General features: G+C 47.9%; 1 protein-coding gene and 1 long non-coding RNA gene across 2 annotated transcripts in view; one reads left to right on the top strand and one right to left on the bottom strand.

Moving 5' to 3' along the window:
* LOC116755195 overlaps positions 1-15688 on the top strand; it is a 45551-nt gene that overhangs the window by 28218 nt on the left and 1645 nt on the right. The window lies entirely within an intron of this gene.
* GABBR2 (gamma-aminobutyric acid type B receptor subunit 2) overlaps positions 1416-15688 on the bottom strand; it is a 369057-nt gene continuing 354784 nt past the window's right edge. The window contains exons 15-19 of the mRNA XM_032634226.1: positions 14966-15190; positions 12953-13135; positions 12428-12557; positions 8359-8476; positions 1416-5685 (exon numbers count right to left, since the gene is read on the bottom strand). Coding sequence (XP_032490117.1) covers positions 5520-5685; positions 8359-8476; positions 12428-12557; positions 12953-13135; positions 14966-15190 — 822 coding nt within the window. The 3' untranslated portion in view covers positions 1416-5519. The remainder of the gene's footprint in view (positions 5686-8358; positions 8477-12427; positions 12558-12952; positions 13136-14965; positions 15191-15688) is intronic.

Raw genomic sequence — 15688 nt, 5'->3', positions numbered from 1 at the left:
CTTCGTGAGACCTGTGTCTTGTTCACTGTTGTTTCCTGTGTCAGCACAGGCCCTGACGAAGAGCAGGGGCTCAGTGGATGCCCCATTGGGGGCTTGAGGCTCCTGAAAGTGAGACCTGGAGGAACCAGGTGGTGAATAGTAATGTTCAGGCAGTACCCACCCAGGACCACACAAGTTCAGACCAGGCATGACTGAGCCTATGGGACTTGGCAGGGGTTTCGGGCATGGGGTGGAGGTGAGGTGGGAACTCATTTTCTCTTCAAGAGAATATGTTAATCATTTACTGCCCAGGACCTCACAAACCCTGCTCCTCAGGGCCAAGTAAGGTGTGACCAGCCAGGGAGGTGGGGCACAGGCAGGGGACAAGGGCAGAGAGCATGGAACAGACACAGAGCCCTTACTGGGGCTACACAGCCTGGCCCACTGACCCTTCTTTAGCCTCCTGAGGCTTCTAAGGCCCCCATGCCCCTTACCCACCCTCCCTGCTCAATGGTGTGTGTGGGAACAGGGAACTATTTCTCTAATGTCTCCTCAAAGCTAGGGGAAGGGAAGAGGGCAGAATTCTCAGAGGTTTCAGACAACAAGGAGCCCTCATGTGGAACCCCCTGATTCCCACAGATTTCTTTTGGTTCTAAGTGATGGAAACCCTACTCTGTAAGCAGAAAAAGAGATGTATAATATTAGCTGAAAACTGAGAAGCTCAAGGGCAGATGTATCTTTAGGGATTGCTGATTCTTGAGCCCAAATGATGTCACCAGAGCTCAGTTTCTCACTTTTCATTTCTTTCTGGTTGGAGGGCAAGGTTTGAGACCTCCTGAAAACTCTGGCCAAAACCCTGGATGGGCTCTGATTGGCTGGGCTTAGGTAATGAGCACATCTTTGATCCAATCCCTGTGTGTAGGGATGGGAGCAAGGATGGTCCCTCCAGATTCCCTCCCATAGGTCCCTCTCCTCCCCTGTACTGCTGTGCATAGGGCTGTGCTGCCAGGGGAGGGGCAGGAACGGGATGGATCGGCAGAGCAGCCAGTGACCACTGGTGTTTTTTTTGTTTTTTTAACCCAGCACCACCTCCTCTCTGTGTCACTGGCTTCTAAGCCTCTAGAGTCAGGTCCCAGGAGGATTCTTGTAGAGAGGAGACTGCTGAGCGTGGGGAACTGCCTGGAAAGTCAGGGCTCTGGCTGGTGCCCCAGGTTCCCTGTTTCTAGAAACCTCTTCCCATCTTCCTTCAGAGCAGATCCCAGGGTTGTCTGCACAGCACAGGGTGAGGAGACCACCAAGCAGTACTTTCTCAACTCCAGATTGCCTCTCTTTGAGGCTGGGAAATATTTTTTATTTTAGTTTTACCTCAGAAATAAGCCAATCATAACCAAAGGAAGACAAAGAGAACCCTATATGAAAGAATTAAGTGCCCGCTGCTCTTGGGTCCTTTCCTTTAGACTTCTGTTACCACAAACCTGTTCCCCAAGGCCAAGCAAGGCATGAAGAACTCTACTGATGATGGTGATGAGCATTTTCTTCAGCCCTGTGGGCATTTCTCTTTTTTCAGATGTATTCAGAGGAAAGACCAAATTTTTTATCAGTTGATTCCATATTTAGTGGGAAAATAGGAAGATTTCTCAAGAACCTGAGGTGGTGGAGAAATGTCTCCCTGCTGTGGTTGTTCTACCTGTGGTTCTGGGTCAGGCGTGAGGAAGGAGCTGGATCTTAAAGCCAGGAAATCCAGGTTCCATGCCTGCCCTCTCAGGACCTTCAGGTCGACCTTGGCTCCTGTCACTGGGCCTCGCTTGCCCCACCTGTAAAGTGAGGGGTTGGACAAGATGACCCCACAGTTCCTTCTTAGCTCTTAATTTCTGTGAGTCTAGGTCAGGTCGAGAAGGAAGACCAATCAGGATTCTGGTTCTGTTCCTGCCCTTGCCATGACTCACTAGGTGACCTTGGGTAAGTTCCTTATCTTGTTGGACCTGTTCCCCACCCTTGAACATCCTATATCCCATAGGAGGGCTGTCTAAAAAGTGGTCAGTATTCAGGAGTCCTTTTCCTCAGCAGGCTCACCACTGAGGACCCTGTGTACTAGGGAACTCTAGACTGGGTCCAGCCCCCCGTATCTGGGGCTCACACCTAGTCACATGGCTTCAGGCCTCCCTGCCCTATTTAGGCCACTCTGGCCTTGCTCTGTCTTCCAGACCCGGAAACCAATATGGACATGCCTCAGCCAAAATGTTCAACTCTGCAAAAGCCTCATCAAGGAATGTTCTGAGCCAGTGGGAGGGCCTGATGCTGGGTAGGACATCGAGGAAGTAGATGTGACTCCCATCCTTGGGGAGCTCATTGTCTGGGGTGGAGAGGAAGGGCCAGTGTGAGCCTTTACCAGGTGTGGTGAGAGAGGGACAGTGGAAGAGAGGATTTCAAGTCGGGGGAACTAAGAGGAGGTTTTGGATGGGACGTTGAAGGATGGGGTGGACCTGAGATGGAGCTGCAGGCTGAGGGCCCAGTGCAGTGGAGGAAGTGCAAACAGTCTGTAGCGTCTGGGGGAGGAGGCTGATGAGTCTGGAAGGAGCATGACATCAAGTCTCCAGAGGCTGTCATGGCCTGGACTCGGGGCTGGGGAGGCAGTGAGCGTTCTAGACTGGTCAGGAACCTTTTGGTTGCAACTGATGGGAACTGAACTTGAACTAACCTAGGCAAAAAGGGTGATTTATTGGGAGAACTGAGAATCTGAGGAAGGTCTGAACATCCCAGCACGGGAAAGACGAGGGTGCTGCTGGCTTTCAGGAACAGCTGACCCGGTGCTTGGACACCATCAGGACCCATCTCTTGATCCTGTTTCTCTGTGCTGGCTTCATTTTTCTCTTTCGTGGCTAATTTCTCTGCATGGGGAAGGGACTTACTGGCCCAGCTCAGGTTCTCACCCCTGGATCTATCACCACATGGTAACAGGCTGCTCTGCTACTGCCTGCAGAAGCCAGGGGAAGGCAGCTTCTGAAGGAAGGGACCATGCTGAGCAGGCATCCCCAGAGCCTTTCCCTGAGTTTCTTAGCAGGAGAATATGGCCTGATTTGACCTGCACTTTGGGAAGAGTAGGCATTAAAGACAACAGTTTTCTTCCTTTTATTCATAAAAACAAATTTGCAACAATTTATTAAAAATTGATACCATGCAATAGGGGTACGAGAAATTCCTCATTTACATTTGATTCTGGCAGTTCCAGTCTAATTTAAAGCGTTTGTGCACTAACATTGGAAAACACCTTCAGGCTGAAGCCTCTTCGGAAGTGTATGGTGTTTGCTGCATATAAAAGGACAGAACCATTAAATAGCTAGAGTCACTTCTGTGGGTCTTGTTATTTGTGGGGAAATTTAAAAAAAACAGGTGAACCTACAGTATCATTAAGACAGAGAATGTACTGTGTGGGTTAACCTAGAAGACTGTGCACGCTCAGGAGTCACAGTGGGTCACAGATGCACACACTCACCTCCGACTGTCCAGTGCTTTTTCTTTTTTTCTTTCCTGCTATGCTGGATTAATATTTCTACAGGTATTGTTTCTGTGTGCGTGTATACATTATGTACAATGAATTGTTTGTTTCCCTTTGAAAAATTAATGTGGTCCTTTAAATCTGGTTTGGTGAAATCAAGAAAGAAAGTAAATACTGTAATACACAGTGAGTAACAACACCGATTTTTAGTGCCTAAACAGACAGTGACTTCAACTTGACCTGTGATGTGTTAACATTTTTTTTCCCCTAAAAGCTACAGTACCTCCGTAACCTCTCTCTGGGGGAGGGGAGGGGAACTCTATGCTACGTGAAATAGGGTGTTTTGAAATGTTGGTGATGGTAAGATTCCCATGGGCCCTTTTGTCAAACCCTGGTGGTGACAACACTGTATTCCTGACTTCAGTGGTCTGGGAAGAGATTATTGCCTGCCTGTTGAAGCTGCCATTAGGTTTCTTTAGGGAGTTGAGCGACTGCTCAGTTGTGCAGACGTCCGGGACATTGTCATTCAGGCCTTTCTTTAGCAAATGAACCTGTCCCAGGAATGTCACAGAAATCGTCGGGATCCACCTCTCTCCAGCCAGGTGGATACTGGTATAGGGCTGTGCTGGGAGCTTCTCTGGGCCACAGCCCCATCTGTCCTGAGGGCTGAAGGTCATGGTCATCCTGATACCTCATGGGTCAGGGCCGCTTCACTGTTTGGTATGAAGCTTTCCTGAATGAGATCAAGTTTTGATCTTCAGAGTGACCCTGTGAGGTAGGGCAGGACAGGTGTTATTTCAACCCCAATTTGTTAGGGGAAACTGAGGCTCAGAGAGACACAAGTGACTTGCCCAAGGTCATGGAGGGAGTTAGCAGTGGAGCAAGGGCTTGAACCCAGGTCTTTGTGACTCCCAGGCCAGTGCTCTTTGGGGTTCGTTTAAAAGGGAAGAGTGATCTTATGAATGAGAATCAGTGTGCTGATTGATCACCCCTGGGACCCCCCAAGGGCAGAGCTTGCCGGCTTGTCCCAATGAAGGCTGCCTTCTGGAAGTTAAGGGAAGCCCGCAGCTAGCAACTCTCTCCCCCCTACTACAGGGATGTCTTCTAGCAGATGCCCCCGATTCACTTTGGTCAGAAACAAAGTCAGTGGAAAAAAAACAAAACCCCAGCCAGCCCTTGGGCCCTGATCAGAGAGGTTAAAGTGCACAATCTTTCTTTATCGTGTTTGCTGGGAACAGACATTCTATGATTAGCTCGGGTGCCCCCCTTATTATGGGGAACACCTGATACGAACACAAGGACATGGCTGATGTGGTGGGTGCATGGCCGACTGTGGGTGAATGCTGCAGAGCGTGTCTGCAGTGACGTGCCCTAAATCCCCACGGTCCCGGAACGGGTGTTATTGTATTAATGTGTGGCATTTATCAGAGAGTAAGTCCCACCGGGAGGCATGCGAGTCAGCCTGCTCCGGTACCCCAGCCCTCGGCCCGCAGAGCTGTGCCCGGCTGCCCTCCCTGTAGACTCCCTGTCCCAGGAAGGCTGGGGTTGGCTGGACTGGCAGCTGGGAGCCTGGCTGCCCTGCCCACCTCCTTCCCCAGAGGGGAGAAGGGCTGGCTTGGGGGGCCACAGCCGGTGGCATGTGTGCAGAGGCAGAGGCGGTTTCTCCAGAAGCCCCTCGCCTCTTTTCAAGGCTGCTCAGGGCCACTCAGTGACTTCTAGCTGGAGTTCTAGTGACTTTCTCCTTGTCTAGGATTTTTTTTTTTGCCAAGTTTCAAATATCCTAGCTCCTCCTCCTTTGCAGACATTAAGGAAGAAGTCATTTTCATTCCTCTTCTTTGTGAAAGAATGAAAACTTCACAAATAAGGCGCGAGGTCAGGTGCCAAGTGCCCCCCATCTTGTGCACTCCGTGCCATCGAGCAGTCCCGCAAGGCCAGCCGTGGCTTCAGCTTCTCCGCGGCCAGAGCTGACAGGGTTCCTGTAGCAGATGCCTCTGCTCCGTGTGGTTCCGTCGCGGGGGAGGCCCCGGCCCCAGGCCTCCTGCCCTCACAGGCCCGAGACCATAACTCGGAAGGAGGGTGGCACGTGTCTGTGGCGGGGGCTGGCGGTGGGGCTGACGCAGGGGCTGACGCAGCTGGCGTCCACGCCTCCAATGGACGGGAGGTAGGCGTGGTGGAGGATGGGGAGCTGGAGGGACAGCCGGCGCTGGATGCTGTGGCAGGGAGAGAAGGAAGGGGGGTGTTAGTGAAGGCTAGTGGGCTGCTCACCAGGAAGGCCTTTGGAGTCGCTTTGGCTAAGAAGCTGATGGTGGTGCTAAGAAGCTAACTTCTCTCTGAATCCAAGATCTGTCCATCCTGTCATCTAACCACTCATCCATCTGGCAGGTGTTTAATGCAGGCCTGCCTATGCCAGCTGCTGCCCCGGGAATAACCAGAGCAACAGCAGCAAGGAGGAGGCAGGCTTCTCGAGCTTCTAGTGATTTTTAAGAATTAGGTCTTGCCCTTCGAACAGGGCTTTGCTGCAAACCCAGACAGCTCTCATTCGCTACTCTTGCCAGTCCCCGAATGGCCTTGGCTTTGGGTTCCATCCCGGAAAGGCTTCTCAGCTGCTCTGTCCTTCCTTATTGGCTTCTCTGCCACTGTCTCTTGTCCAGGACCTCAGTCCCTCTTGCTGGGCCAATTCCAAAAAGGTTCCTTCCTGGTCTTTCGGCTTCTTTGGTGACTAGCGTTTTCTCTCCAACACTGGGATGGGGCATTCAGGGCTCCCCAAGATCTGCCTCTTGTCAAATTCTCCAGGTGAACCTTCTACCCCCCTCTCCCCGAAAACCTTACCCTCTGGTGGCTAGTTTCCCCTAAAACCCTGCTTATGGGGAGGCATCTTACATGCCTCTGCACATGCTGTTTCCCCGGCCTAGATAGCTCTTCCTCTGCTTTCCCATCTGATGACTGCTTTGCCTCTAAGATCCAGTTTAAATGTCATCGTTTTTGTGCTAACCCCCTCAGAGAGTGAGCTCCTTCCTTCTCTGTGCCCCCAGAACAAGGAATTTCTGGTAAATTCCCAGAAAGGCAGCCAGAAAAAAATCTGAGGCCGGGCTGAGTCAGGGGCTGGGTAAACAAGACTGATGGAGGAGTGGAGTGAAGAGGGAGCAGCCTTCTGACTACCTGCTCACCGCCACACCCTTCCGCTTGCCTTCTCATCAGTCCTCATGACCAGCAGGCAGGAGAGTAAATCACCGTATTTGTTGTGAAGGCTGCTTTGGCGGATGTGCCCAGGCCACTGCTCCCCTGCTCGGCTGTGTTTTCTGCAGTTTCCCACTGCATCTGGGAAGTTGCATTCCCTGAACTCTCAGGCCTCCTTGTGTTCCCCAGGCCTGGCCACTCAGGTGGGAAAAACCCCAGACCTTCACAAAACCCAATAGGCAAAAGAAGCACTGCTGTTCCCATTATAAAGATGAGAAAAGGGTACAGAATTTGTGTAACTTGCTCACAGAAACAGCCAGAACTGGGGAAGGTGTGACTCTTGCTTCTTCTGTTGAACCACAGTGCTTTGTGGGGTGGCAGATCAACTCACAGAGGCTGCCTCAGCCCACCAGGGTGCGCCCTGGGGTGTATGCATTGGTGGGGTTCTGAGATGGATGGGGACAGATGCAGTGCTGCCCCCACTCCCTAAGGACCTGCTGGCCAGAAGGGCTTCTCCCAAGAGACCCTTCCCAGGTGCTCATGAGAGATTAGTGTGTTGGAGACTTCATTTGGAAATTAAAGTTGAGCTTGTGTAATGTCATTGGTGTTGGCAGAGTCCAGGAAAATGGGGAGCTGAAGAATGAACTTGACCTGGGAAAGGGTATTCTGTCTGAGCATCCCAGGCAGCGTGGGCATCTGTGTGTGGTTGTCAGAGCCACACATTCTGCTGTCTGCTGGGATCCTGTTTGCCTTTTCATTAATTCATTGCCAAAAACCTACTCAGTGCTGGAAGCTGTGTTCAGTCCAAGGGACATAGGAAGGACTTAAACCTTACCCTCAAGGTGCTTGCACTGTAGTGCAGGCAGCTAATAGGTAGACCACTGATGAATGCCATGTAACCATCAGTAATTATATTGGACTGTCAGCTGCGAGGCCCTGGAGCTAATTGGGTTGAGAGGCTACTAGCTCTAAGACTAAATGGCCCCAAATGACACTGCAGTTGGTGATTGGGCTCCCTTTGCTGGTTTCTCTCCCCTTGTTGTCACTTCCCAGGGAACAGGTTTCAGAGTTGACATTTCTAATTGCTGCTTCTAATCTACTGTAAACTGGGAAGAACTAAAAATTGCCAGTGGGGACAAAGCTACTGGAGATGTCCAGGTCTTTGCTTAGATGTCACCTCACCAAGTTTGCTCTGACCTCCCTGTGTAAAATTATACTCCCTAACTCCTTTCCTGCTTAGTTTTTCTCCAAAGCACCTATCATTTAACATAATATACTAGGTTTTGCTTTTTTGTTAAGTTATTGTCTTCCCAGATAGAATGTAAACTCCATGAAGGGAAGGATTTTTGTCTGTTTTCTTCAGTGCTGTGCTTGATACATAGTAGGTCTCAGTAAATTGGTGTTAAGTAAATGTATTCATTTTATATGTAACAAAGGCAGAGAACATGGGATTTGATGTTGGAGAGACCCAAGTTCAAATCCTATCATCTCCTGCATTTAGCAACTGGTAAGCTTTGGCAAGTCACCTCCCCTCTTTGAATATTAGTCTTCTTACATGTAATATAAGCAGTGTAATTTGACCTGCATCATGAGATTACTGTAGAGTTCAAATAAAGTAATGCATGTGAAAACATGGTGCCAAATGTGAACTCTTGTGTAGGAGGAATGTAGTCTTGGTCAGTAATTCTGAAGGAGAAGGTACTTACTGTTCTGGGGAGTTTATATCTTCTATAGGATCTTTGCATGTTCGAGAGGGCTCTGTCGTGTTCCACTGTAGCTGGGGATTTTGATCGAGGTGGTTTTTTAAAATGGCCTTTCCCCCATCTGAATGCAAAACAACAATACTGCAATAATTCTGTAAACTTAATTTTTTTTTTTTTTTTTTTTTGCGGTACGCGGGCCTCTCACTGTTGTGGCCTCTCCCGTTGCGGAGCAACAGGCTCCGGACGCGCAGGCTCAGTGGCCATGGCTCACGGGCCCAGCCGCTCCGCGGCATGTGGGATCCTCCCACACCGGGGCACGAACCCGTGTCCCCTGCATCGGCAGGCGGACTCTCAACCACTGCGCCACCAGGGAAGCCCTGTAAACTTAATTTTTAAAAATCAACAGTGCAGTCATTTTTAGGATACTGCCCAAGGAGAGAGAATGCAAAAGAGCCCATCTTCCCTTTGTGTTCTCTAAGCCATGGTCCCTGAGCCGCTCTCCTGAGACCAAGGCAGGGAGCCGAGAAGCCCCTGTCCAGGGATGGAAGTGGCGTGCTGGGGATGTGGATAGTGTGCCGTGGTACCTCCCTTTCTCCAAGAAAAAAAGGGAATCGAGTCGACCAATGTAGGCAACATAACTTAGAAATGAGAGGTTCTAATATGAAGGTCCTTTTCACGGGTGCATTAGGAATATAATGACAAAGAAAAAAAAGAACTCCAAGGTATATTTTCCATAAGATTGCTAAGTCTGAAAAGAATAATAATAGTAAACTGCTGGTGGGAGTATAAACTGGCATAATCTTTCTGGCAGGTACTGTCAATAAGCATCAAACACTATAAAAAGTATGTCTTTTACCCAGAATTTCCACTTTCAGGAACTATCCCAAAGAAATAATTAAGGATGTTTGTGAAACTATACAAAAGATGTTCAAATCCACATTGTTTACAATATCAGAAAGTTGAAACTAACCCGAATTTGTCGGGTAACAGACTAATATGTACGTATGGGGCCTCCCATTCACAGAAATACTGTGTAGCCACAAAACATGATGCTCTCAACCATCTTTGTGCTTCAGAACCACCTGGAGAGAACTAAAGAAATATGAAATATAAAAACATGGCCCCCACCTAAGAGATGTGGATTCATTTGGTTTGGAAAAGAGTATGGGTGTTGGGCTTCCCTGGTGGCACAGTGGTTAAGACATGGTGCAGGGGACATGGGTTCGAGCCCTGGTCCAGGAATCCCACATGCCGCAGAGCAGCTAAGCCCGTGCGCCACAACTACCGAGCCTGCGCTCTAGAGCCCTCGAGCCATTACTACTGAAGCCCACGTGCCTACAGCCCATGTTCCGCAACAAGAGAAGCCACTGCAATGAGAAGCCTGTGCACCACAATGAAGAGTACCCCCGCTCGCCGCAACTAGAGAAAGCCCGTGCGCAGCAACTAAGACCCAATACAGCCAAAATAAATAAATTTATATTAAAAAAGAGTATGGGTGTTTCCTTTTTCTGCTGCAGGGTTAGGGTTAGGGCAACCTTACATGTGTGTCATTTTGCATCCATGTGAATACAGTCAAATCTCTTCATTCATAGATTCTGTGTTTGTGAACTCGCCTACTTGCTAAAATTTATTTGTAACCCCAGAGTCAATACTCGTGGTGCTTTCACTGTCATTCGATAACACACACAGAGCATCAAAAATCTGAGTCGCTCTCCCAGCTGAGGTTGAACAAGGCTCTGCCTTCTTGTTTCATCTCTCATATTATAAATAAGTATCCTCATTGTGGTCTATGAAGTACCACGTTTTTCACATTTTTGTGCGTTGTGTTGGTGCTTTCGCTGTTTAAAATGGCTCCCAAGCCTAGTGCTGAAGTGCTATCCATTGTTCTCCTAAGCCGTGATGTGCCAGATGGAGAAAATGTGTGGTAGATGTGTTGTTCAGATATGAGTTACAGTGCTGTTGGCTATGAGTTCAGTGTTAATGAATCAACAATGTTTATTAAACAAGGTGTCTTCCAGTAGAAACACACATAAAACAAAATTATGTATTGATCAGTTGATGAAAATGTCCACCTGGGAGAGGCTTGCAGGAACCTAACCCTGTGTCTCCGCTAGGAATTCACAGTTCACAGGGACTTTGTAGAACACGATTACTGTGAGTAATGAGAGTTGACTGTATATCCTTAGGATAAATTCCCAAATTGGAGTTGCTGGGTCAGAACAATTTCTATTTCGCCACCTGTTGCCTCCCACTCTCAGAAACTTTTTGATCTCTGATCTTTGTTAGTCTTATAGGTAAAAATGGTATTTCACTGCAAATTAATTTGCATTCCTTTAATTAGGAGGGAGACTGAGCATCTTTTCATAAACATAAGAACCACTTGTATTTCCTTTAATGAGAACTCTTTTGCCTATTTTTTCTTTTGGTTTGTTGGTCTTTTTCTTATTAGTTTGTATATAGTTATATATACTTTGTATATAATTACATATAATTTCTTTTTATATAAGAGAATAAGCTTATTACCTGAGATAATATTTTTTGGCTTAGTTTGATTTTTTGACTGTACTTATGATGGCTTTCACATTGTTAACAAAATTTCTTTTGTATTTAAATTCATCAACTTTTTATGGTTTCTGTTTTGCATCAAACTGAAAAGGTTTCCCTCCTGCTGAGATTACAAAAGAAATTCTCCTATGGTTTCTTCTAGTACATTCATGGTTTTCACTTTTTATATTTAAATCTTTTATCCATCTGGAATTTATTTTTGTGTAAGTTGTGAGGTAAGGATTTAACTTTATTCTTTTCCAGATGGCTACCCATTTATCCCAATGAAATTTATTGAATAATTCATTTTTCTCCACTAATTTGAAATGCTCACCTTTACTAGATACTAAAATAATCAGGAATAATTTTTATTCTTTCAGTTACCTTGTTACTTATCTGAATCTAGACATTTTTAAACAATCAACATCTAATATAATAAGAATTATATAATTCTTTTGTAATAACAATAAAACTAAAGATTTTTCATTGATTTAAACAAATTTTATAAAATTAATGAATATATGCTAATGACAAGATGCAAACAGTAGAGAAGTATATAAAATGAAACATAAAAGAATCCCTTCTCACCCACTCTCCACACATATTGTCCCTTTCCCACAGGTGGATACTGTTAACAATCTGGTGTTTGTTCTACCAGACCTTTTAAAAATGCACTTACACACACACACACATATACACATACATGTGTGTGCATATTGTATCATAATGCTTGTCTTCATACTGCTTTTCTCATTTAGAGATCTTTCCATATCTGTACAAAGAGATGCACCTTACTTTTTAATAACCGTATTATATGCCTTGTTTTGCTGTATCATAATTCATGAAACCACTCCAAATGGTGAACATGTAAGTTAATTCCAGCTTTTCTCGCCTACAAGTAGTGTTATGATAAGCACTAGGCGTCTATACCTTTGACCCTGTGGGATTATTTCCAAGGGGAAGCCTCCCGCTAGGGGAACTGCTAGTCAAGGGGCTTAACATCAGACATTTGGAGAGTGCCAGACCGACTTCCAAAACATTGCAGGAGAGTGTCCATTTCCATACGCTCTTATCAACACTGGTAATCTTTTCAAAATTTTGCTTAAATGTAGGCAAAAAATGGAGTGTGTTATTTCCCATTGGTGGGATCGAATGTCATGTCATCTTACCATTCCTTTCCTGTACATTGATGAGGTGTGTTTGAAACTGTGAAATGTCGGAAGAATTATGAGTACATTATTCACTAAGAACAATGTGCCCCCAGTCAGAACGCTGGGAGTGCTGGCCATGTGGGGTACATATGGAACTGGAGCCCAAGGGACTGAGAAAAAGAAGCCCCATGCATAGGTGGATCCCCAGGTGGGGCTCCAAGCAAACACTGAACTGCATTCAGTAGATGTGGGTTCCAGATACTCCAGCTTGGCTTGTGTGACTTCAGACCTGCCCCACCCCCCTCTCTGAGCCTCAGTTTCTTCATCTGTAAAATGGATGGCTAGTGTCTCATACCCAGGGTCCCACCTCCTCTTACCTGTGCTCTCATTGAAGTTTCCCAGGTTGAGGATGTCGTTGAGTTCTTGGTAGTGGTTCTGTTTAATGTAGGTGGTCTTTTCTGGCGTGTCCTGCAGCTGCATGGTGACCTCTTCCAAGTCTTTGTCCAGCTAGAAAACAAAGGCTCCTGCTGAGTCAGAGCCCCTGGCCCAGCCCCTGACCTGGCCCCAGGTGGAAAACTGAGTTTTCCCAACTCACTAGTATAATCACAAATAAAAGAACTCCTTTCTTTCTGAGGATATCTTGAATCGGGCATTGCTGGACCCCAGAGCCTGGGCTAGGTGGGTAATAAACTCCTGTCAGATTCTGACAAACTGTATCTGTCTAGTTCATGTTCCTCTCGGTTCTTGGCAGCCATAACGACAGTAGATGGGACTGCACAGCCATGATGTGGGGATGCTCTAGAGGGGATGTGGTGGGGAGCGGCAGCCGGAAAGTCCCTGCACAGGGCAGAGGGACTCATATGGGAGGAAGGGGCCCTGGCGACCAGTGCTGTGGGAGGTACCTCTGTGATCTTCATTCGCAGGCGATGGTTTTCTGACTGCAGGCCCTCTAGGCGGGACGTGCTTGCTTGGTTCACGCTGGTGACTGAGGTGGAGGTTTTAGAATCTTCTTTCTTCTGATTCTGAGTGAACTGGAATCGTCTGTTCTGAGTTGCTGCGTCTGGGTTTGTTCTCAGAGTGATGAGCTGAAAGGACAAAGGTGGGGCTGAAAAGAGGACCCTGGGGCCCTTCCTCCCATGCCCATCCAGCTGCTTCCAGCGGGTCCTGCGCTGGAGGCAACATGGGGCCCCAGGAACGACACAGGCTGGGAGTCTGGAGCCCTGGGCTCAGACTTGTTTCTGTCCCTCGTTTGTGTGTGCCCTTGGGCAGCCCCCTTCCCCTTGCAGAGTCTCGGTTTTCTTCCTTGCCACTAGATGTCTGGTCTCCTGATCCTGATTGCACCCGCATCCCAGCTATCCTGCAGAGGCCACCCAGGGCCCCTCAGGCCTGGCTCCAGCTGAGCCTCACTCTACCTTAGCCCAGCTCCACGTAGAAAATAAACAGCTGTAGGTGACAGCTGTGAAGACAATGGGAGGAAAGTGAAGGCTTGTGCTTGTTGGAACCATGGCCACGGCCTCTGTCCACCAGGACCTATGGTTCAGAGGTGAGGGGCAGGGATGGAGGAAGGATCTTTACCAGGCCAGAGGCATTCAGGGCAGAGTGCTAACCATGGTGCTGGGGGGTGAGGATGGTGATGGTAAAGGAAGTCCAGGGGGAAGAAATGGCATATGCAAATGCAGGGAGGCCCAGGGCTCAGGGCACTTATAGAGAAGGGCAGTTGGATGGTGGACAGAATTCTCTGGGGGAGACAAGGAAATCCAACGGTCCTGAAAGCCAGCCCAGTGTCGGGGACTTGATCCTGGAGCCAGGAAGGCAATGAGGAGCTATCAGGGGTGGTGACAAAGCAGAGTGACCCCGTCAGAGCTGGGCTTAGAATCATCTGGCATCTTTTACAGGGTGGAGAGGAAGTCAGAATGCAGGCAGAGAAGCTGTGGTGTGAGCCTGGAGCCTGGGAAAGTGTTGACTACTAAAGGAGGGAGTGTATGCCAGAGGTGTTCTAGAGCAGAGCTGACGCTGCTTAGGGACTGACTGGGTGCCCAGGAGGCTGGAGGAGCCATGGGACCCCCAGTGATCTCTCCTCTCCCCTTTCTCTAAGGCATACACTCCCTAACTTGGGTCAGTGACTTCTCAACTATCTCTGTTTCCTGCTGCTGCTTTTACTCTTGAGACCCACCAAGGTCAGGTTTTCCTCTACACAGATCAGCCTACTGCAGGGGTCAAGGCCTCTGATTCACCTGCCCACTGCTGGGTAGGATAATGTTTGGAAAATACCTCTCAGGTCAGCCCTTCAGAAGAGTGAAAAACATAAGTGGTTGTTAAAAATGGTTATTCCTTTTGACCCACTAATACTGATTCTATGACTCTACCTTAAGGGAATAATCGGAAACAAGGAAAATGTATTATGTAGAAAAAAAAGTTCATTTATAATGTAAAAAATCTGCAAACAACTGTAATGCTCACCAGTAAAGGATCAAGTGGTTGAGTAAATTATGGAACGTCCCCTCAACAATGGTTATGAATGTGGGAAGATACAAAGGGCAAAAGTTAAGTTAAAAAGGCAAATTGCAAAGTGTGCTATAATTACAGCTATAGCTGAAAAAGCATCAGTGCCCTAAACCATTAAAAAAGAAGCTGGAAGGAAACACATCAAAAATATTAACAGTAAAAAAACAAACCAAAACATTAACAGTGATTACTTTCGGGTGGCAAGACTGTGAGATTTCTGAAAAATCTGGCTTTTTGCTTTTCTGCATTTTCCACACTTTCTGTGATGTGAATTGTGTTCGTCATTTAAAAAAAAAAAGTGTATAAAACTTGTAGAAAGTGAGAGAAACACAGCAATGCCCTTGTGATGGAGTCAGAGGCCAGACGCCAGGGTGGTGAAGGCGGGGCGATTGCTGGCACCTGCCCCGTACCTTTGGCACAAACACCAGGCAGAGGGTGATGGTGCTGCAGAAGATGATGACCAGGGCCACAATGCAGAACTGCACGTTAGGCTGGTCCCGGGTCAGGAAGGAGACGGCAGCCCCGATGATGCACATGATCCCCACGTTGTAGACGCTCATCCCAATGTACTTGCTGTCATTGAGTGCGGGGATGCTGACGTTTCGGGTCTCCCAAGCTAAGAAACAACCGAACAACTGGAACGGTGGACAGAAAAGGGAGACGGTCATTACCTGGTGGCGGCATACACTCCTGCTCTGAGAAGCTACTGAACTGAGGGTTATTCTGTTCCTCCCCACTACTCTGAAGTGGGGGCTTGGGGGGAGGGAGGCTGGGGGTTTGCTGCTGGCCAGGTCTTCTGGATAATCTGTCTCCACAATGTCTCCACTTGTGGCCCTGGGTTGAGTCCTGCCAAGGAAATGCAGACTGGGGTGTTACACTGTCTGGTCCTCCTTCATCTCCACCACTGGTTCACACACAGACCCACAGGAGGCCACAGTGGGAAGGAACTTCAGACACAATCTCAACCACATGCCCTCCCTCTACAGAGAACCTGAAGGCCCAGAAGAGAGGAAGGGGCTTGCCCAAGGCCACAGAGCAATATGGTAGCAACAGTGGACTGTGTCTCTAGAGGTTAAGGCTAGTCTTTTTTCTGTTAAACCAGGCAGAGCCCCTGTGTCTGGGACCCCCCAATG

This window comes from Phocoena sinus, chromosome 6 (assembly GCF_008692025.1).
Source record: "Phocoena sinus isolate mPhoSin1 chromosome 6, mPhoSin1.pri, whole genome shotgun sequence".
Lineage (NCBI taxonomy): Eukaryota > Metazoa > Chordata > Mammalia > Artiodactyla > Phocoenidae > Phocoena > Phocoena sinus.
The sequence above is the reverse complement of the archived record's forward strand: the minus strand, read 5'-3'. Positions and strand labels throughout refer to the sequence as shown.